General features: G+C 40.9%; 1 protein-coding gene across 9 annotated transcripts in view; it reads left to right on the top strand.

Annotated features, from left to right (window-relative positions):
- B3gntl1 (UDP-GlcNAc:betaGal beta-1,3-N-acetylglucosaminyltransferase like 1) overlaps positions 1-23,934 on the top strand; it is a 117,125-nt gene that overhangs the window by 7,756 nt on the left and 85,435 nt on the right. For 7 of the 9 annotated variants that reach the window (XR_010045263.1, XM_023562929.2, XM_063242350.1 and 4 more), the window contains one exon: positions 3,769-3,833. Coding sequence is in view for 3 of the 9 variants with exons in the window: in XM_023562929.2 (XP_023418697.1) it covers positions 3,769-3,833 (65 nt within the window). In the remaining 6 variants the exon portion in view is untranslated. Of the gene's footprint in view, positions 1-177; positions 270-3,768; positions 3,834-23,934 lie in introns of all 9 variants that reach the window. The other 2 variants (XM_013147214.2, XM_063242347.1) reach the window with 1 other exon arrangement.

The raw sequence follows: 23,934 nt of genomic DNA, 5'->3' as shown, positions 1-23,934 counted from the left end.
GATAGTGTCAGGTAAAACTGGGTGGGTGGAGAGTTGGCAGGAGTTGCAGGTTGCTTGATACATTTGGGTGATATTTGGAGAAAGAAATGAGAGGAGGAGACAAGCTCTGTTATTCCTCAACTTGGGACCCTCAAGGATGCCCTATTCTTCCTCTTGCTTTCTGCTCTTTTCTGCCAGCATTACAAACTGTGGCCACACTGTGACTGCTGGTCTTGGTGATCCTTGGGTGTGTACTGCCTCCTTCGCCTCCCTCAGGCCTCATTCCCAGGGTAGGTATCACTGTCACCCCACAAGTCCACACACCTGTCTGTATAGATGACAGCCTCTTCAGGGCTGCACGACTATTTCTGAATATTGGCCATTACGAAACAGTTTTGCTGCTTTGTGCTCCCAATCTAAGAGTCCCTGGAAGCTGTTGATTTTTATGGCTTCCTGTTGATTTGGGCCAAGTAGAGGCTGGGTATCGGTGGAGGTGAGCTGCAACGTGGGGCTCCCCAGGACCCAGCAGACATTGTCTGTCCATGTGTTTGAGTGTGCCTGGTATGACAAGTCAGAAGAGCGAGGATAGCATTTAAGAAAAATTTTAAGTAAAAGTAATTTTTAAAAGCCCATCCTTTAAAAAAAAAGTGTCTGCGGTCTTAAAAGTCACATGGAAGTATGATGGGGACCTCTGTGTAGCATGTCGCAGTGGCACAAACCCGGCACCTGGTGTAGGAGGGCACTGTGACTCAGGCTGCTGGGCTGGCATGTGGCCAGTTCTCTGCCTGTCTGCTGTGTGCAGACAGGTCAGGATAGCAGGGCCCATGCCGGGGTCTTTGAGGGTGCTTAGGACAGCCTTGCCTCGGCTCTCATGAAGTACTGGTAGCTTGTTTTTGTTAGCATCTTTGTCATCCTGTGCACCTGGAAGATGTGAATACTTTTTTGCCAAAAAATTTCTTTTGAGACAGGGTCTTGCTGTGTATGTAGTTCAGGCTGTCCTTGAACTTACTGCATAGCACAGGTTGAACTTACATTCATGGTGACCCTCCTGCCTCGGCCTCCACAGTGTTGCATTTGTAGACATGCATCCTTATGCCAAATTATTTGTTGGCTTTATTTCCTTTAGTTTGTTTTTATAATTCAGTTACTGTACAATATCTATCTCAGCTTGCAAAATGGGTGTAAAAGTTGTGCTTTGAAACCAGTCTGAACATCCTTTAGTACTCTTGGAGGTTTTGCTCAATAGAAACAAATTGAAAGCATTTGTTGTGGTGCTTCTTGCCTTGTCTCCATTTAAGAATGAGTTTTTTAAAAATGCTTCTTGTGGATGGCTGTCCCTTAAACCATCTCACTGGGACATGGTCTTCAGTGACAGACATGACCGTGACCTGGAGGGAGCATGCTGGTGTCCCCGTTACCCATGGGAAGTGGGTGAGCAGGCCCATGAGAATCCTGTGTTTTGTGTCCATATGATGCACTCCATCTGGGCCTGTCTGAAAGGACTGACTCCTGTAGTGTATTTTCTTAAATAGGAAAACTTGTATTTGCCTTTAGGTAACATAGCTTCAAAGTCTGTTTTCAAGAGTGCCAGTTTTTTAGATAGAGTTAAGATTCAATTGTCATGATCTCATATCATGTTAGAGCAACACTTTTTCATCATGTGGCTGCTTGCTAAAATCAAAATGAAGCGTGACCCAGAAATGTTAACATCTGTTGGAGGTGGTTTTGCCTTGCTATGACCATGGCAACCAGCACCCCTCATGAAGGCACTGACCTACCTGAATGCAGAACCTTGCACACATATTTGACTTTCTGCCAGGCAGTGATATTAATGTACATTCCAAGTCTTTGCCAGACACAAGCTTCATTGTGAGAAGCTTCCAGCTTCCTTGGTGAGATATACCTGCTCTCATTACCCAAATTCCTGGGTTTGGTTTCTCTCCTAAAACTCTCCTCCCATGGGCAGCTTTCTGAGCAGCACTCCAGTTTTCACTGTGATTGTGCAAAGTCTCTTCCCATCCTTCACGTTGCCAGGAGTTCTGTGTTTTCAGGTTTTATGGTCTCCTGTGTTCCTGCCCTGTGGAGCACTCATGGTGGGCATTTAGCCACTGCTGTTCTGTGATGGCTGCAAGTCGCCCTGGGCAGGAGTAGGCACTTGGGCTCTTCGGTGTCTGTTCTCCCTCTGCCCTTGTTCACAACTGTGCTTCCTGGAAATCGGGTCCTTCTGCTCATGGGTTTGGGTGGGCTGAGTTTGAGGAATTACTGCTAGAGATTAAGCTGCCACCTTATGGGACACCCCATCAGAAGGACACTGCTTCAGCTGAGTTCTTTGAAAATACAAGTGAGGATCTGGTGACTTTGTGTGTCTTACTTCTGCCTTGCGTTGCTGGAGTTTGCTTCTTGTCCTTCCCAGGAACAGGACAGAGCCCGCCTAGCAGGAGTCCTTCTTCTCACTCCTCGTAGCAGGAATCGGGGTAGTGCTGGGGGCTGACAGAGGCACACACTTGGCTGTGCCCTTCTGGAACACAGCTTGTCCTTTCTTCAGCTTGTCCTAACTTTGAGTAGAGATTTATTGTTTCAACTCTGCTCGCATCTGTTTTGTTTCCTGTGATTCTTCTTGGTGGCATCAGCTGTGTAACCAGCTGTATAACTCATTTCAGGTGTTGGTAGCCTCTTTTCCTAGGGACAGTGGGTTCTTACCCCAGAGTCCTGTCAGCACTCTTATTCTGGCTCTCTGCACCCTCAGTGTCCAGGTCCAGCTTGCTTAGTGTTAATCTGCGAGTGATTCCTTAGTCAGAAACCTCTCAGTGGACACGTGCTCACCTTCCCAAACACATGTTGTGCCCTCCCTGGTCATGAGTCCTGCACTCTTGCATTTCTGTTCATTTACACCCCAGTGCCTCAGATTCCCTCTGGAACTCCCTTTATGGTGATTTTTGTCTTTTACATCTATCTTGCACTTTTTCAGCTCCATTCATTTGGCAGTTAATCCTGTTTAACTCTAACTCAGCTGTAATATCTTTGAAAGCCTGGATTTTAAAAATACTTCTATTGAAACACATCCCTTGGAAGAGCACACTTAGCAGAATCATGAACTGACCACACTGGGAAACCAGCGGCCCAATGAAAATGATATCATGAGCCCTAGCAGCCCAGCAGGCCTCTAGTTGCCTGCTCCAGGGCAGCTGCTCCCTGTCCCTTAGGCATGGAAGAGCCCTGGCTGCTCTGTGCTCCACACTCTGTCTCATCTGCCTCTGGTGTCTGTGCTTAGCAGTGACTGTCTCCCATGCCATTCTGTGAGGCTGTGGGCTGTGGGCGCTCACTGCACTGCCATACTGTGTGTTCTCCTGTCTGATTTGATCCTCTTTGGGCTCTGGGTTCTGAGGGTAAGCGTACCTTCAGGGACTGAGGAGTTTGGGACCAACATGGTATGTGTGCGCAGATGCTCAGAATCTGTGATGGCTACCCCTGACCTTGGACGTATGCCGAGGTCGCAGCCTACCGGGCATCCAGATCACCTGCATGTGAGGTCTGTGCAGGTCCCCACCTGAGCTCCTGTTTCCTCACAGAACTCACTCACTGTTCCTGGAGACTTTTAGTTTTTGTTCCAGGTGCCTCATCACTGTGGTCCTGATACCAGTCACCCATAGGGATGTCATCCTCATACCCCAACTTTTGGATGGTAGTGCAAAATGCTGTTAGCTTCTTTGGAGTATAAAGTATATTACATGTTATGCTTTTGAAACTTGAATTATAGAAGAGCTTTTTCTGTTTTTTTTTCCCCAACAGTTGGATATTCTAAAAATCAAGCAATTGTTCAGAGCTCGGGGTCTTACCTTTGCTTTTTGGATTCGGTAAGTAATTGTTTTATTTATAATAGATTTATGTATTTTGGTTAAGTAATGATGTAAAACCTTTTCTTCTAATCATTTTCTAATATATTATGATCAAACTTAAAAGTTAAAAGTAGCTAGGTGGGGTCATATGGGCTTATAATCCTAGCACTCGGAGGCTGAGGCAGGAAAGCTCTGGGTTTAGTATTCAATACTGCAAAAAAGAAAAGAGTTGGCGAATTGTTGCTACTGCTTAATTGATGTTACACTTCAGAGTTAATAATTAACAATAAATAAGATCAGATAAAAACATCAAATTTTACCACAGAGAACATATTAACAAAATGAAGTTTTTTGTCTTTTTTATTATTTTTTATTTAAAGAAAACAAAATAGAAAAAAAAGGCAGAATAATACAGAATTCAAAAAAAAAGGAAAAATTAACACTTAGAAATCGCTAGTTGATATATTACATATTGTCATCTTAGAAATAGTTGTTCAAGTTACAAAATCAAAGCATAAAAAGTGGATAGATGGGGCTGGAGATTTAGCTCAGTGACACAACCACCTGCCTGGTGAGCATGAGGTCACGAGTTCAAGCCACAGTACAAAAAAAAAAAGTTTCTGTTATTGGGGCTGGGGATTTAGCTAAGCAGCATAAGTGCCTGCCTTGCAAGCTTGCAGTCGTGAGTTCGATCCCCAGTACCAATAAAAAAAAATAGTGGATACACACTTAAACATTGACAGTTCAAACCATTCTGTTCAATGATCCAACAAAAATTTAGTAATATAGCCATCTATCTTACATAGTTATACATACATACAGTTAAATCCTTTAGAGCACTTTGCTTCTCTTTCACTTTTACAATATCTATTATACATTTTGGACTTCATTACTTTTTCAATTTTCATTATTTTTTACTCTAGAGAGACAATGTGATATTTTCTAATGTGAGTCTTGTTTATTTCACTTATGAGGATAGTCTCAGTTGCCTCCATTTACCTATAAAGGTCTCAAGATCATCCTTTTCATAGCTGAGTAATATTCCATTGTCTAAAAATACCACATCTTTTTTATCCACTCTGTGGTTAATGGGCATTTTGGTTGTTTCCAAGATTTAGCTATTACAAATTGTGCTGCTATATACATGGGTATACATCTATCACTATGACATGACCTTTTCAATTTTTCTGGGAAAATACCCAGAAGGGGAATAGATGGATTGAATGGAACTTCCAATCCTAGTTTGTTGAGGAATTTCCATACTGATTTCCACAGTGGCTGCACCAGTCTACACTCCCACCAACCGGGGAGAAGTGTTCCTTTTTCCCCGCAGCCTCGCCAACATTTGTTATTAGTTGATTTCATGATGACAGCCATTCTTTCTGGGGTGAGATGATATTTCAGTGTTGTTTTAATTTGCATTTCTTGAATGACCAGTGATGGTGAGCATTTCTTCCTGTATTTATTTGTCATTTGTATGTTTTCATCTGAGAAATGTGTGTTCATCTCTGATGCCCATTTTTGGAGAGGGCCTTTGAATTGGGGGGGGGGCTTGATATTTTTAAATTCTTTGTATGTTCTGGATATAAGTCCTTTGTCTAAGGGATTATTGGCTAAAATTCTTTTCCATTCTGTGGGTTTTCAAAAGAATGTTGGTAACTTCTTTTGAAGTGCAAAAATTTTTAGTAATATGAGATCCCAGTTGAAGTATTTTCTGTGTGGTTTGCATTTTATTCATGAATTCTCTGTCTACTCTTGTCTCCAAGATTTCTACTTACCTTGTCTTCCAGTAGATGTAGTGTTTCTGTTTTTTTTATTTTTATTTTTATTTAAGGAGAAAAAGAAAGAAAAAGGGCACAAGTTATACAGAATTTCAGAAAACATAACAGGAAATCACTAGTTAATAGATTACATATTGTTATCTTAGAAATAGTTGTTCAAGTTACAAAATTAAAGCATATAAAGTGGACTTTCAAACAGTGAGACTGGAAACAGTTTTGTTCAATGATCCAACAAAACTCAGTAATAATCTTTAGAGCACTTTGCTTCTCTTTCACTTTTACAATATCTATTATACATTTTGGACTTTATTACTTTTTCAGTTTTCATTATCTTTTACTCTAGAGAGACAATGTGATATTTTCTAATGTGAGTCTTGTTTATTTCACTTATGAGGATAGTGTTTATTTCACTTATGAGGATAGGTTATCTATCTTATACATTTAAATATATATGCAGTTATATTCTTTAGAGCACTTTCTTTTCCTCTCTTTTGTACAATGACAATTACACATTTTGGGTTTTATTACTCCCACAGTTCTTATTACTTTTTTTGAAGACAGTAAAACCAAATGTGACATAACAGAACAGAGTCAGTCAAATCAAAAGGATGGGCATAATAGATAATGTAAAAACAAAATACTAGGTGATCAACAATGGTTACCATACTGCCTCTTGCTATCTTAAAAAGAATTGCCTATATCATCAGTTATAATAAAATTGAACAAAACAGTAAAGAATAAAACCAAAACATTGGAAACATTATAGGACTTTAAAAGAAGATAATAGTCAACCAGGATAGGCATCATAATGAATCTTTTTGTCTTCACAGTTTTGCCTATACTTTCGAACTTGGTACTGTCAAGCAAAGCAGAATAGAGGAAAACCAGTCAAAGCAAGATGGTGAGGCCTATACAGGTTTTCAAATCAAGTTAATAGGAAATCAAAGTGGGTTGCTATAATGTATCCTGCTTTTTTTTATTTTTCCCTTAATTAAAAAGATAAAAATAAAAAAGTAAATAATTAAAAAAAAAAAAAGGAGATTGAGATAAAAGAGGGCATAACAACAAACCAGTGCAGGTCAAAGCATAACCATTTAAGCAAAATAGTGTTTCACCACACGATATCCTGACATAAAAGTAGTTAACATAGTGTCTCTTTCCTTGAAATCTTTGAGTATAATTTCGTATACTGTAGCACCAAACATATCAATAATGTAAAGCCATTCAAGAGAATGATAGTATTACAGGGTATTTAGAACCAACTATCAGAAAATGAACAATGGTTTCTGTATGATCTCCTTGTCTATAAAAGTTTTTGCTTATATTATCACATATAATAAAATCCAATAAGATACAACCTGTTAAGACCGATGGAGACAGAATAAAAGCCTGATGGGACTTCAAAGCAAGATGATACTAAATCAGCACTAGCTATTATGATATCTTGTTTTCTCCAAAATAACTGTTCCTACCATCCAATCTTCTCTGCCTCATTTCTGTTGAGTTCTTTTTCTGTCGTTTGTTGTCAGTTTGTCTTCTTCATTTCGCTTTCTGCTCCATTCATAGTGGCCTCTCTGCCACTGTTTCTGAAGTCTTGGTATTTTCCTTTTTTAGAATATCCTGTAGTATTCTCTGTAGAGTTGAATTGGTGGTTGCAAATTCCCCTAGTTCCTGTTTATCCTGGAAGCACCTTGTTTTTCCATCAATTTCTAGGGACAGTTGTGCAGGATATATCAATCTTGGCTGGAGGTTGTTATCTTTCAAAGCTTGAATTATTTCTCCCCACACTCTTAGTGATTTGATGGTTTCTGCCGAGAAGTCTGCTGTAATTCTGATGGGGGTTCCCTTGTAAGTGATCTGTTTCTTGTCTCTGACGGCTTTTAGTATTCTGTTCTTATATTGGATTTCTGGAATTTTGATTATTATATACCTGGGTGTTGCTCTGTTTGGGTTGTAGGTGGCTGGGGTCCTGTGTGCCTCATACATCTGAGTACTTTACCTTTTGCTAAATAAGGGAAATTCTCTTAGATTATTTCTATGAAAAGCTTTTGTAGCCCATTTGTTTGTGTCCCTACTTCTTCTTTTATGTTCTTAAGTTATAGATCCTCTTATCATCTTCTAGCATTTGTATTATTGCTGTTTTCTTGTTATTTTTATGAAGTTTTTCATTTCCTGCTCCCATATTACAAATCTGCCCTCCAATTCAGATAATCTATCCTTAGTTTCTTTCAGGCTGTTATGCCAGCTTTCAATAGAGTTTTTAGTTTTCTGGTAATCTCTTTGAACCTGCTTCACGTATTCTATATTTTCTCTATTTTCTCCATCAAACAATTCTCCCCTTTTTTTCTATTCTTCCATTCCACCATCTGTTTTTTCTTGGGCGGTGCTTAGCATTTCTCTTAACTATTCTACTTATATCTTGCTTTATTTCATTAAATACTTCATTTTTAAACTCGTCTATGAGGCTCTGGAGATACCGCTTTATGTCTTTTGGTGCCATGTCTGATATTGCATATTTTCTGTCTTCCTTTGCATTTCCCTTTCCTGGATCAGTGTTCTCAGGATTGGGGAGTGAGGACCCTTTCTTGTTGCTTCCTCTTCTCATACTTTTTGTTCCTTCCATACAAGCGAATGTAGGAGGCCCAACTTTTTTCTCTTGGTCGGTTACAGTTTGTTTGAATTGCGCCAGCTAGGTGTTCCCACCCACTGCAGTGTACTAGGGAGACACAGACCTCGGCAGTCTCTGCTGGGCCCACCCCTCCAGGTCAACCTACCAAAGGCTTGGCTAGGGTGCACCTCCAGGCACTGGGACCTAGTTTGGGCTAGCCTACTGGGTCTTAGTCAGCGGCGTCACGCAGGCCAGGGACTCCCCACCAATCCCACTTGAGAGGGGAATACGCGACTAATGTCACTGCAGCGCCCTGTTCCGGCAAGCCTGCCAGGTCCCAGTATGTCCTTTGCTGGAGCCTCCTACTCTATGAAAGGGTCCCCGTTCCGCTCACTCACCGCAAGTCATTGTAGGGCTCCCTGCTAGTCCTGCTCTCATCTCCGTTCACAGATTCCCACTCTCAGAGCTTTCACGCATCTCTCTCCCTGCCCTGCAGATTTGGACGCAGCAGTGGCAGCAGGGAATTCAAATCGCGGCTTCCAGTGGCACGGGTGCTAGCTTCCCACGCTAAGATTTTATCTGTTCCTGTTATAGCACCAGGATTGGATTTCCAATTGGTTTCTCTTAGCTTAGTTCATTCTTGGGTCAGCAAGGTGTATCTCCCCTTGCTTAGGACTCCTCGTACCACACCATTCCTGGATTTTAAGCAGCGTATCTCAGAGAGCCTCCGTAGCTGCTGCTATCTATCCTCCATGTTCTCCTGGAAGTCTAGTGTTTCTGTTTTAATATTTAGGACCTTGATCCATTTTGACTTTAGTTTAGTGCATGGTGATAGACATGGGTCTAGTTTTAGTCTTTGACATGTGACAAGCCAGTTTTTCCAACACCATTTATTAAAGAGGCTGTCTTTTTCCAGTGAACATGTTTAGCTCCTTTGTCAAAGGTGGCTGAATGTCTTTGTAGCTGAGTGTCTTTGTAGTTGTGTCTTTGTAGTAGTGTTTGCATCTTCTAATCCTTTCCATAGATCCTCAGGTCTATTTTTTTTTTTGCCAGTACCATGCTGATTTTATCACTGTAGCTTTGTAGTATGGTTTCAAGTCAGGAATTGAAATGCTTCCTGTCTTGTCTTCCTGATGTCACTTCTTGATGTGACAATTTATTGCTATGTATTTCCCTCTTAGGACTGCTTTCATTGCATCCCACAGGTTAAGCATCCCACAGGTTATGGTATGTTATATCTGCATTTTCATTGAATTGTAAGTATTGTTTTATTTCTTCTTTAATTTCACCTGTAGCCTATTGGTTATTCAGAAGGTTATTTAATTTCCGTGTATTTATGCAAGTTTTGCAATTTTTTTTGCCATTGATTTCCAATTTCAGTGTGCTATGGTCAGATATTATGCATGGGATAATTTCAGTCTCTTTATATTTACTTAAGAATGTTTTATGGGTTAATATATGGTCTGTTTTAGAGAGTGTCCTGTGTGCAGCTGAGAAGAATATATATTCTGATGTGGTTAGGTGGAACACTGTAAACATCCACTAAGTTCATTTGCTCACAGGTATGGTTCAGTTCTGTTATTTCTTTGCTGACTTTTTGTTTAGTTGATCTATCTCTCTGTGACAGTGGGGTGTTAAGGTCCCCTATTACAATTTTGTTCTTGTGTATTTGGTTTTTCATGTGTGTTAGTATTTGTTTTACATAGTTGGATGCTCCCTGTATTTGGTGCATATATATTTATAATTGTTAGTTCTTCCTCTTGTAGTTTACCATTAACAAGTATGTAGTAGCCTTTTTTAAATCTCTTTTAATTATTTTAAGTTTGAATTTCACTTTGTCTGCAAACAGAATAACTAGCCCTGCTTTTTTCTGGGTTCCTGTTGGATGGAATACAGTTTTCCATCCTTTGACTTTTAATCTATGAGTTTCTTTTTGAGTGAGATGTGTTTCTTGTATACAGCATATACAAGTGTTTCTTATCCATTCTGTCAACCTGTTTCTTTTGATAGGTGAACTGAGTCCATTTATGTTTTTGGATATAGCTGATATATACTGGTTCAATTTTCTCATGTTATATTCCTATTGTTTGTTTTCTGCTTTTTCCCCTTGTTTAATTTCTTGCCGTGCCTGGTGATTTCTTTCTGCTGTTGTTCTGGAGATTGTGATCATTTTTATCTCTATCTAGTATGTCTTTCAGTACTCTTTCTAGGGTTGATTTGGTAGACATGAATTTCTTGATTTGTTCTTTGTCATGAAGGTATCTTGTTTCTCCATTAAATGTGAAAGATAGTTTTTTGGGTACATCAGTCTGGGATGAAAGTTGTTTTCTTTCAGGGCTTGAAATACTGCATTCCAGGCTCATCTTAACCTGAAGGTTTGTGCTGAAAAGTCTGCCGTGATTCTAATAGACTTTCCTTGATAGGTGAGTTGTGTCTTTTTTCTAATAGCTTTTAGTATTCTGTTTTTATGCTATATGTCTGAGATCTTAATTATTATATGTCTGGGCATAGATTTGTGTTGGTTGTGGCTGTTTGGCATTCTGTATGCCTCACTTACCTGCATATAAGATTTTTCCCCATTGGGAAGTTTTCTGCTATTACTTCTGTAAATAGTTTACCTATGTCATTTGCATTGACTCCTGCATCTTCATTGATACCTGTTAGTTTTACATTGTCTTTCTTGGCATCATCTTGGAGCTGCTGGATTGTCATTTCATGATACTCTGTTGTTTTTAAAAGTTTTACTCTTTCGTGATCCCTATCTGTGATCCTGTCCTCAAGATCTGAAATTCTATCCTCAGCTTCATTTAAACAATTTTTCCAGCTTTCAATAGAATTTTTTGTTTCTTGGATGTCTCTTTGAATTTGTTTCATGGATTCTGATTGTTTTCTATATTGTTCATGCAAGGTTTCAATCAATTTCTCATGTTCCTGTATTTTTTTATCTATTTCTTCTATAGCAATGCTGAGCAACTTGTTTACTAAGTTTGTTATTTCTGCCTTTACATGAGAAATTATTTCTAATTTGATTTCTTCTATAGTCTCATGGATTTGTTTCTTTATTTCATTTGGTATCTTTTCAGAGATTTCTGGTATATGACCTTTAAAGCCCTGTTATTTCAGTGTCTCCTGTACTTGCGCCTGATGGACTAGATGTTTCAGATTGCAATTTTTCTTTTTCTTTTTGTCATTTTCACCTTTTGGGCTAATATTTGGTTTTTCAATCCCAATAGTCACAACTGTAGGTAGTGTGTATCTTAGGGTTGTGGTTGATATTTGTGTTTGTGTGGTTGATGTTTGCCTGATTATTGAGTACCACAATGAAGAGGGAGGCCAGTCACCTGAATTTCTCCTGCAGGTCCTGTTGGGTGGGTCCTATATTCTTCCTGGGCTGACTAGCCTTGGAGTATTGATATAAGTCAACCCATGGGACTTCCAGGAGAACATGGCGGACAGATAGCAGCAGCTACGGAGGCTCTCTGAAAGACAGCTTGGAATTCAGGAATGGTGCGGAGTAAGGAATCATAAGCAAGTGAAGATATGCCCTGCTGACCCAAGAACGAACTGGGCTGAGAGAAACCAACTTGGAATGCAATCCTGGTGCTATAACAGGAACAGAAAAGCCTCAATGTGGAAGCTGGAGCCCGCGCCATTGGAAGCCGCGATTTGGGTTTCCCACCGCGCGGCGGCTGCGTCTACATCAGCTCGGCAGGAAGAGAGACACGCGGAAGCTCTGAGAACGGGAATCGGTGAACGGAGTTGAAAACAGGACAGGCGGAGAGCTTTGCATTGACTTGCGGTGAGGTGAGTGAGAGAAACTGACACTCTTCCACAGTTTAGGAGACTCCAACAGAGGACATTCTGGGACTGGGCAGACTTGCGGGAACAGGGCGCTGCAGCGACTTCAGCCACGTATCCCCCTCTCAAGCGGGATTGGTGAGAAGTGCCTAGCCTACATGACGCTGCTGGCTGAGACCCAGTAGGCTAGCACAACCCAGATCCCAGAGCCTGAGGGTGGCCTGGAGGGGCGGGCCCCGCGTAGGCTGCCTGGTCTGCAACTTCCTGGTGTGCTGCGGTGGGCGGGAACACGTAGCCGGCACAATTCGATCAGGCTGTGGCTGACAGGGAGGTAAGCTGGGCCTCCTATATACGCTTGCATATATAAGGAACAAAGAATATGGGAAGAGGGAGCAACAAGAAAGGCCCTTCGGCCCCAAATTCTGAGAAACAGGCAATAGCAGACACCACACCAATAGACATAAAGCGCCTTCTAGAGAGCCTCATAGATCAGTTCAGGAATGAAGTTATTAATGACCTGAAGCTAGAAATAAGCAGAATAGTTAAGAGACATGCTAAGCACCACCCAAGAAAAAACAGATGGTGGAATGGAAGAACAGAAAAAGGGGAGAATTGTTTGATGGAGAAAATAGAGAAAGCATAGAATACGTGAAGCAGGTTCAAAGAGACTACCAGGAAACTAAAAACTCTATCAAAAACTGGCATAACAGCTTGAAAGAAACTAAGGACAGACTATCTGAACTGGAGGGCAGATTTGTAATATGGGAGAATGAAATGAAAAACTTCTTAAAAGTAACAAAGAAACAAACAGCAATAATACAAAGACTAGAAGATGATAAGAGGATCCATAACTTAAGAATTATGAACATAAAAGAAGAAGTAGGGACACAAACAAACGAACTACAAAAGCTACTTACAGAAATAATCCAGGAGAATTTTCCTAATTTAGCAAAAGGTAAAGATACTCAGTTGTATGAAGCATACAGGACCCCCGCCACCTACAGCCCAAACAGAGCAACACCCAGGCATATAATAATAAAAATTCCAGAAATTCAATACAAGAACAGAATATTAAAAGCTGTCAGAGACAAGAAACAGACCACTTACAAGGGAACACCCATCAGAATTGCAGCAGACTTCTCAGCACAAACCATCAAATCACGAAGAGTGTGGGGGGAAATAATTCAAGCTTTGAAAGATAATAATCTCCAGCCAAGATTGATATATCCTGCACAACTATCCCTGGAAATTGATGGAAAAACAAGGTGCTTCCAGGATAAAGAGGAACTAGGGAAATATGCAACCACCAATTCAATTCTACGGAGAATACTACAGGATATTCTAAAAAAGAAAAATACAAAGAATCCAGAAATAGTGGCAGAGAGGCCACAATGAATGGAGCAGAGAACAAAATGAAGAAGACAAACTGACAACTAATGACAGAAAAAGAGCTCAACAGAAATGAGGCAGAGAAGACTGGATGATAGGAACAGCTATTTTGGAGAAGATGACATCTTAATAGGTAATACTGATTTAGTATCATCTTGTTTTGAACTCTCATCAAGCTTTTGTTCTTCTATCTCCATTGGTCTAAACAGGTTGTATCTTATTGGATTTTATTATGTATGATAGTATAAGCAAAAACTTTTAAAGACAAGGAGATTATACAGAAACCATTGTTCATTTTCTGTTAGTTGATTCTAAATACCCTGTAATGCTGTCATTCTCTTAAATGGTTTTACATTGTTTTGATATATTTGATGCTATAGTATACGAAGTTATACTCAAAGATTTCAAGGAAAGAGACAATATGGTAACTACTTTTATGTCAGGATTATCTTGTGGTGAAACACTATTGTGCTTAAATGGTTATTGTTTTGATCTGCGCTGTTTTGCTGTTATGCCCTGTTTTATCTCAATCTCCACTTCATTATTTACTTTTTTATTTTTATCCTTTTAATTAAGGGAAAAATAAATAAAAAATAGCAGGATATATTATAGTAACCCACTTTGACTTTCCATTATCTTGATTTAAAGCCCTGTATTGCTCTCACCATCTTGTTTTGACTGATGTCCCCCATTCTGTTTTGCTTGATAGTACCAGGTTCGAAAGTGTAGGCAACAGCTGTGAAGATAGTGAGATTCATTATGACGCCCATTCTCGTTGACTATTATCTACTTTTGAAGACCTATAATGTCTCCAATGTTTTGGTTTTGTCGGTTTTGTTCTTTACTGTTTTGTTCAATTTTATTATAACTGATGAAATAGGCAATTCTATTAGAGATAGCGGGAGGCATTATGGTAACCATTGTTGATCACCTTGTATTATGCTTTTACATTATCTATTATGTCCACCCTTTTTATTTGATTGACTCTGTTCTGTTATGTCACATTTGGTTCTGCTCCCTTCCAAAAAAGTAATAAGAACTTTAGGAGCAACAAAACCCAAAATGTGTAATAGTCATTGTACAAAAGAGAGGAAAAGAAAGTGCTCTAAATGGTATAACTGCATGTATATTTAAGTGTATAAGATAGATAATGATATTACTGAGTTTTGTTGGATCATTGAACAGAACTGTTTGCAATCTCACTGTTGGAATGTCCACTTTATAAGCTTTAATTTTGTAACTTGAACAATTATTTCTAAGATGACAATATGTAATCCATTAACTAGTGATTTCCTACTGTTTATTTTTTTCTGTAAATCTGTATAACTTGTACCCTTTCTCTGCTTTTTTTTCTACTTAAATAAAATTTAAAAAAAAAAGATATAAGTCAACCCTTAGTTCCTGCTGTTGGTATGTCTTCAGGTTATTACAGGTCACCACATCTCCCTGTCTATAGTGTTTGTCTTTGCTGAGACCCTACTGTATCACTGGGTGTCTCATAAGCCTTTTTAATTTTCCCCAATTTGGGGGAGCTCTTATTGGCACACTCCTCAACCTGTTCTCTGTGTGGAGAAAGGAGTCAGATACACCCTTGCCAAGCTCTCCAAGGTCTTACAGCTGTGGGGAGCTTTGCTACTGCTCCTATTTACCTTCTGAAGACCTCTGTTTTAGGGGCAAAGTCACCATACAGACAAGACCCTGCTGAGGTCTTCTGTTTGAGTGAGGGTTACTGAGTCTCCCATCAACCCAGCATGGTTAATCCACTGCAGTTCAGGGTTCTGGGAAGGGGACTGGGAGCTGAACATCAACAGCAGTACTTGGTCCAGGAGGTGAGGAGGGTCGCCAAGGGCAGTGGGCCAGTGGCACGGTGTTGCAGGCTGGCGCTGGGTGTTCAGGAAAATTCGTGCCGGCGCAAGGAAGGTCCGTCTGGTGGTGGCATGGCCTGTTTTTTGTCTTTTTGAGACAAAGTCTTGCTGTGCAGTTCAGGCTGGCCTTGGACTCACTTTGTAGCCCGGGCTGGTCTTGGACTTGCAAACAATTCTCCTGCTTCAGCCTCCCAAGTGTTGGGATTACAGGACTGCACTACCATGTCCGGCAACAAAATGAAGTTAAACTGGCATCATACAGGCCAGTGTGATACTTAAGAGATTAACATGTTCCTACTGGATGAATTGCCAGTGGTAGATACATGACTCTCCCATTGGAGGCTTCCCTCTCCAGGAAAGGACTGTTCCATGCCACCCAATGACAGTCATGAATGTACCACTGGTACCTCAGAGCTGCCCAGCAGCGAGACATAAATTATGACCCATTGTGAACTTGTTAGTAATGTAAATGGAAATAGTTCATGAAGAAAACACAAGGAAAACTTGGAGTGGAGGCTCAGATAAAGATATGCAGGTGACAGGTGAATATCCACAGAAGTTCAAATGAGACCAATTCCAGACATTTCAATTTTTAGTCAAATGCAAATTAGTGAGATACTTCTAAAAACCAAGTTAATAAATTGTTTTTAAAATGTAGGCATTCAGCATTTCAAAAAGCAAATTGGTGTGTATATGTTGATGGTGTGATAGTGCATTTTGTTCAAGCACTTTAAAAATACCAGGGGCTTGACTCCCAAATTTCATTGGTAGGTGGGAACCTTAGGTTATTTACTGTAACAGGACGCTGGAAACAAGCTGATCTGTGGTGGCAGGGAACTGGCAGGTACACCAGTATTAGGACAGACAATGGTGACAGTTGAGTGAGAACACAGGGAACCTTGCACATGTAGTAGCACGCTCAACTTAGGACTTCTCTGCGTCATTGTAAGGGAGACTGTGGGAGCCTCTGAGCATGCTCCACCTTCCCTGCACAGGCTTCTACAGGTCAGAGTTCTTCTCTTTACCTCTGAAGCCCTGAGGTCTGCTCTGGCCCACCAAATGTCTTCTTATCTCATGTCACCTTAGCTCTGACCCCCGATGAACCCATGCCTCTGTACCACATGTGGAGAGACAGTGCAGGCCAGGTAGGACAGCATGTCAGACATCCCTGCTCCCAGAACAAAGCCCAACTGCCAACAGGTGTGGGGGTCCTCCTGCTCTTTCTCCTGCTCTTTTCTGAAGTCAGAATGCCCAGCTTTTCTAGTTTCTTGCACAGAACACCCCACCTCCTTCCTGATCCTCCGGCTCTTTGTTGACCTTCTGGGTCACATTCAGACTTTTCCTCCAGCATTCTCTGCAGAGAACAACACCTACCACGTTGAAGTGTGTGCTTTTCATTGCCTCTGGGTGGTGTACATTGGTGTTCTTTCTCTTCAGTTTATGAGTGTTCTTTTGACTGTTTTGCAGTTTGCAGCAGCAGTGACCTTTGAGGTTGTGATGACAAGAGATTAGAAGCTGCCTTCCTCTCAGTGTTTTAAGATTTCCCCAGTATGAAATTTCTCAATTTGAGCAATTCTGTTTCCTTCTTGGGCTCAAAGTAAAGAGAAAATGATGGAGTCATGGTTTCCTATCCTTCGTGGTTCTTTGTGTTCAAAAAACGTCTGGATAAAAAGGCAGACAGAGAGACAATGCAGGAGATTTGTCAGGCAGGTGCACCTGGTCGGGTACTGGGTGAGCCAAGGACTAGTGGTCACTTAATAAAGCTGGAGGTAGGGCCTTGACATTAGACTTGGGATCCCTGTTAACTTCAGGGGCATGTGGAGGAGAGAGCAGGTTAAAGTCTGCCCAGGTCAGGCTCAAAATTCAGGACAGGGTGAGAAAGTCAGAGGCCTAGAGGACAGTACACTGCTATAAGAGGAAATACTGCTTGTCAGTGGCCACCACTGCAGCCACAGTGGTGAGCAGTTCAGTGCAGAAGTTGGACAGGAAACTCTTACTCTGTATTCTAGAATTTTGAATTGTTTTCATGGCTTAGTTGAAGTAAATCGATGAAATAGAGATCAGATGAGTTTTTATATATGATGAGCAGCAGTGTTTGTGCTGGGATTTGCAGGCCTGTCTTGTTGTGGTCACAGGGTAGGCGAACCTGTCCATCCTGTTTGGGATAGATGGGCACAGTGGGCATGATTATCTGTTTTTTTTAGGGTCTATCATGGGACACACAGAATCTGTGCATTATTTCAGTCTTTGTTATAGTTTAAAAAACAAGCAATAAGGAAAGTGGGTCCAGACGAAAGCAATGAATGAGAAAGAAATGTGAATTCGGGCGGGAGTGTAAGCTACTTGGGTTTGAAGGAAGGCTGACTCAAGTCCCGGAGAGACATCTGCACCTCTTCGCCTACCAGTTTCTCTGTCTTAATGAGCACAAAATGGGTGCACTTTTTACTTGGAGGTTTGCTGATAGGAAAGGAGGACTTCTTGTGGGAGGTGGACAAGTTATTGGTTATAGGAGTCACCTGCTTGTAGACACTCCCCTAGTGAGGCACACAGGTGAGAGGAGCTGAAGTTTGGTGGAAATTGTTCAGCTCAGAAGCCTGGGCCCATGGGGACTGCAGTTTGGATAAGAGAGTATGGCTCTGTAGGATTGAGAAGACAAAAAAGATGGGTGTGAGAGGACAAAAGATCCTGGGCTTTGGATTTGGCCCCTGACCTCCCAAGACTAGTGCCCTGCGATACTGAAAGTGCCTCACACAGAGCCTCTGTACTCCCAGCCCTAGCAGTGTTCTTCCAAGGAACCTTGCCATGGAAGTCCCTCTTTGGGGGGCTCCTGATTGCCTTCCATGAGGTACCTTGGCTTTGCTTTACCCCTTTGCTGATTGGTTCATCACTGTCCCCTGGTGAGAGCAGCATCTGCCGGTGAGGGCTCCATGAGCCCAGTGCTTGCACATCCCCACCCACTTCCTGTAGCTTGTGCATGTGCTATCATGGGCTCCTTATTTTCTGTTTTGTTCAAGAATCAGCACCACACTATTTTTTTTTTTAATCAAGTAGCTTTATAGAATAATTTCAAGTCAGGGGTTCTGTCTTTGTTGCCCAGAATTGTCTTTGCTATTTTAGGTCTCTTCTGGTTCCAGATGAATTTTAGAAGTGTTTTCTCTAATTGTGTGAGAAATGCTGTTGGAATTTTGATTGGGATTGCATTGAATCTGTGTAACAGTTTTAGAAGTATGGCCATTTTCACACTATTGGTTCTTCCAACCCAAGAGCATGGGATAGCTCTCCGTTTTCTAATATCCTCTTCAATCTCTATTTTCAGAGTACTGTAGTTTTCAATGTAGAAGACCTTTACATCCTTTGTTAAATTGATTCTTAGGTATTTCATTTTTTTGAGATGCTATTGTAAAAGGTATTGTTTCCCTGATTTCTCTCTCAGTGAATTTATTATTCGTGTACAAGATGGCTGTTGATTTTTGAGTGTCGACTTTGTAACCCAGCTGTGTTACTGAATTTGTTTATTAAATCTAGATGTCTTTTGTTGGGCTTTTAGATGTCTTCTAAGTAGAGTATATCATGTCATCTGCAAATAACGATAGTTTAACTTCTTCCTTTCCTATCTTAATTTCTTTTATTTCTTTCTCTTGTCTAATTGCTCCAGCTAAAGTTTTCAGGACTACGTTGAGTAAGAGTGGAGACAGTGGACATCCTTGTCTTGTTGCTGATTTTAGAGCGAAAGCTTTCAATTTTTGTCCATTTAGTATGATGCTGGCTATTGGTTTGTTGTAGATGGCTTTTATTAGATTGAGATAAAGACCATCTGTTTTAATTTTCTTTAGAGTTTTTATCATGAATGCTGCTGGACTTTGTCAAAAGCTTTTTCTGCATCTATTGAGATGATCGTATGATTTTTGTCCTCGGTTCTGTTAATATGTTGTATTACATTTATGGATTTAGGTATGTTGAACCATCCCTGCATCCCTGGGATGAATCCCACTTGATCCTGGTGTACAATCTTTTTGACCATTTTCTACAGTCTGTTTGCCAGTATCTTGCCGAGGATTTTTGCATCAGTGTTCATTACGGAATTGTTCTGTAATTCTTTTTCTTAGTTGGGTCCTTCTGTGGTTTTAGTATCAGGGTAGTGCTTGCTTCCAGGAATGAATTTGGGAATATTGCTTCCTTTTCAATTTCATTAAAAATTTTGAGAAGTAGTGGTGTTAGGTCTTTACATTTCTTGTAGACTTCAGCAGAGAATCCACCAGGGCCTGGGCTTTTCTTTGTTGATAGGTTTTTAATTACATCTTTAGTTTCATTTATCGATACTAGATTATTTAGAATTTTTATATCTTGATTCAGCTTTGGTAATTTATATGTATCTAGGATTTTGTCTATTCTGCATTTTCCATCTTATTAGAATACAAATTTTCAAAGTAGGTAGAGATGGTTTTCTGGATTTCTTCGAGGTCTGTTGTGATTTTGCCCTTTTCAATTCCTAATTGCATGGATTTGAGTCTTTTCTTTCCTTTTTTTTTGATGATGTTGGCTGAGGGTTTATCAATTTTATTTAATTTTTCAAAGAAACAAGTCTTTGACTCATTGATTGATTTATTTTTTTTTTAGTCTCCAATGTGTTAATTTCTGCTCTTAGCTTTATAATTTCTTCCCTTGTACAAGCTTTTGATTTAGGCTGCCCTTTGTTTTCTAGAAGTTTGAAGTTAACATTAAGTTGTTTAAGTGCACCTGCTCTGTTTTCCTGATATGGGTATTTACTGCTATAACTTTCCCTCCTAAGACTGCTTTCATTATGTCCAACAAGTTCCAGTATGTTGTGTTGTCATGTTGTATAAAAGCTGCCTAATTGCTTTAATTTTATCTGTGACCCTTTGGTTGTTCAGTAGGGTGCTATTTAATGTCCATGTGTTGATGAAGTTCTTGTGATTTTCCTCTGGCATGGATTTCCAATTTCTTTTTTTTTTTTTTTTTTTGTCTTTTCGTTTTTATCGGTACCAGGGATCGAACTCACGACTGCCTGCTTGCAAGGCAGGCACTTATTCCGCTGAGCTAAATCCCCAGCCCCTTGGATTTCCAATTTCATTGCACCATGGCCAGATAGTATACATGAGATAATTTCAGTTCTTTTGCATTTACTTAAGCATGTTGTATGAGCCAATATAACATGGGCTGATATAACCATTGATGGTTTCTGATTCCCATCCAGCTTGTCACTGCAGGTATGGGGAAGTATGAATATAAGGACAGAAGAAGAGACAGTGCCTTCTTCGCACATTTGCTGAGAGCAAAACTCAACTCTGTCTTTGAACTCAACTCACTTTGTCTTGGGTGGTTTGAGACAGGAGCCTCTGACCACAGGATGGGTTAGCTATTGAAACATTTCTGCACGATGCTATTTTCTCTGTGTTAATAAGAACAGAATACTTGTCAGTAGTTTATTAAATGCACATGTTGCAGGTGGGTGAGAAAGTACTCTGTATCACACACCACTTGATTTTTATACTTGCCTATCGATACACATAATTATTTAGAAAAAAAATTAAAGCTGGGTATATTAGCACACACCTTAATCCCAGCACGCTGGGAGGCTGAGGCAAGAGGATTACAAGATCTAGCTCAGACTCAGACTAAGCAATTTAGCAAGACCCTATCTTAAAAAAAATATTTTTTTTCAAAAGACTGAGGATGTAAAGGCCCTGTAATTAATCTTCACTACCACACATACACACACGCATGCACACACAAAGGGAGGAAGGAGAAAGAACAGAAGGAAGGAATTGCTAGGCAATGCCTGCGACACTAGGCAGTGGTGTCCAGGTATGAGTGAGGCCCTTGAGACACACAGAGTGGAAGAAAAACCAGGGCACAGCAGTGTGGGGACACAGGGTTTGTAGTGCATCTCTCTGCCATCGTTGAGACTTCTGCCATTAGCTCCCTAAGTCACTTTTCCTGCTGTGTAGCTAGTGGTGTACAGGGAAAACATGGTTTTTGTGAGAATATCCCAGTAACAGTTGTTTTTAGATTAGAGATGCTCTGCCGGATTTTAAAAAGTCCAATTTTCCTTGTCTTCAAGAGTGTATTGGGGTTAATATTCCTCCTCTGTTGACTTGCATCTCCTGCAGAGGATTGCTTTAAACATGTATCACCTGCTTGAGGGTGCATGACTCTGTGAGATGCATTCTCCTGTTGCCTTTGCACCTGACAGTGTGAGCTGTGCATGACTTATTCATGTGGAGCCCAGCTGAGTGTGTTCTCGCAAGGGGAAGGTTGGTGGGGTTTGAAGAGCCCACAGCCAACTCACATCAGTCAAGCCACCTCCTTCCCTTTCCATTGTATTCACACTTTTGTTGCCAAAGAGAAAAATCTTGGGTTGTGTTTGAGACCCAAGGCCTGGATTGATTTTAGGGACTCAGAGGCAAGACCATATGACTTCAAAAAGGCTAGAGTCATGCTGACCAAAGCAGATGATGCCCTAGATTCAGAAGGGGATCCTCTTCTCACTGGACTGTTGCAGTTGATACAAACCCATCTGTGTAGGTGCCTCCTATTCTGTTCTTGCAATAAATATTATTTGTGTTTTTCAGAAAGGTTTTTCTGGTAAAAAGAAAAAAACAAAACATCATCCAACAAGGAGCTTGTGTGTACCCTGAGAAGTCTCAGTGCAGTAGATGCCCAGTACTTTCTGAAGTGCCCGCAGTCAGAAGCATTGTATTTGCCCCTCTTTCATCAGCACCTGAATATGTTATTCTTGGCACACCACGTGCGTGGCTCCTGCTGAATGCCACTAAGCCTAATTTTTTTTAAGAAACGGACAAATGCCCCAGACAATAGTGAGCTTTGAAGTACTTTTATTTTTGCAGAGTATTTTTATGTCAAAATCTGAGGAAGGGAAATGACCCTAGCATTTGTTCAGCTGTGCCTGCAGAGCACTGGTTCCAAAAATTACTGGCCAGGGATGGAGCTTGCAGAAAGTGCAGGATTGTGGACCCATTGCAGGTATGCAAGGCCCAGGCTCTTGCAATGCTGTTTCTTACTAGCCGCAAAGAGACTTAAAGCTCACACCCCCACTTTCCTGTCTCTGTGTCACTGTGTGTCTGCTCCTTTTAACCAGACTCCATGAGAGCAGAGAGGTTGTCTCTCTTTGCATCCCTGTAGCACTACTCAGAGCTGGTCAGATATTTGCAGGATGCTCATCCTGGCATCTGTGGGCTGAGAAGCTTTTGTTTGTGGCCCGGTATGGAATGTGTGAGTGTCACTGAAACATCAAGAGTCTTGGGGCAGTGGTGTCTAAATAATTAACTTGCTGAAGAAGATGGGATGAGAGACTAGAGGAGCCTGCACAGGGGAGAGAAACCTCTGATCGTCTTCAAGGAGAAAAATCAAAGGATAATTCAGAAGTATTTTTGCCTTTTTTGGGAGAGTCTGGGGCACCAACTCAAGTTCCCTTCTCAGCACATGGGCCCAAGAGTACAAACCAGACCATCTTGGGTCCACATGGACATTGGCAGCAGACACTCCTGGCTGCTGTGTGGCCAGGCTTAGTGTGGGTGGCTCTGATTGATTCCACTAGCGGTGGAAGAACAGGGATGCAGGGACTAGGAAGCATCTGGAGGCCCACACCCTGCTGTTGAAAGACCGAGAAATGCTGGAGATTAGGACAGAGTGGGCAGAGGTTGAGTGAGTCCTCTGAAGAGCGATGACTCTGCATTTCCTGGCAAAGGGGCTCTTCATACACCAGTAGATGACTTCATACACCAGCAGATCTCAGGTGCCTACTGTAAGTTGGAGCTGATACCTAGTGCTGGTGGCTTCCACCTGAGGAATGCTCCAGTTCTGGCTCCTTTGTTCTTCATGTTGGAATCTTGCTGGTCAGAAGGGATTCTTCTGTCCTCTTTTCATTTAAAGGGAATTCTTTTCTTTACTTCCCCCAGGCACATTCAGTCATCTGCTCTTTTACAAAAGGGCTAGAAGCCTGTGTTGGAGGAAAGATGTTTATACACCTACAGAAGATTGAAACTAGAACCCATCTCTTACCATGTACTAAAATAAAATAAAATTGAGTCAAAGGTCTAAATACTATTGTTGCAGGAAAATTACCAAAGCAAACCAAACTGAAAGGAAGACTGTTGCGGGATAATTCCACAAAGGCAACAGCACTGAATTTACAGAGAGCTTAGTTTATATGGAATTTAAAAGTGGAAGCTGGGAATGGTGGCACAAGCCTGTAATTCCAGCACTTTAGAGGCAGAGGCAGGAGGATCGTTGCAAATTTAAGACTTGCCTGGGCTACACAGTGAGCTCAAGGCCAGCTTGAACTGCATAGCGAGACTCTCAAAAAGATACATACCCACACAAAACACACACAAAAAAAGAATTTAAAAGTGGGAGGTACAAAATAAGTGACAAAACCATTATATCATTGGTTACATGCATTGAGTCATATATTGACAGGCAAGCTAGTCTTGAATAGATTTGTTGAAGGAATTGTTTATCATAATATAGAAACACTTGGGAATAAGGGGACCACTTACAGAGTGAGCATAGTTAAACACATTACCATAATACAGAAACATTCAGGGAGGCAGCCCTGACAGGGTGTCCTTGACCAGCCCAGGGTGCCTTAGGTTATAGACAATGACTCTGACTGTTGTTTATCAGAGGTGCTTTAG

This window comes from Cavia porcellus, unplaced genomic scaffold, assembly GCF_034190915.1.
Source record: "Cavia porcellus strain 051 isolate PalLab524CR breed Dunkin Hartley unplaced genomic scaffold, mCavPor4.1 scaffold_32, whole genome shotgun sequence".
NCBI classification, from domain to species: domain Eukaryota; kingdom Metazoa; phylum Chordata; class Mammalia; order Rodentia; family Caviidae; genus Cavia; species Cavia porcellus.
Note: the sequence above shows the minus strand (reverse complement) of the source record. Positions and strands in the feature narration are given on the sequence as shown.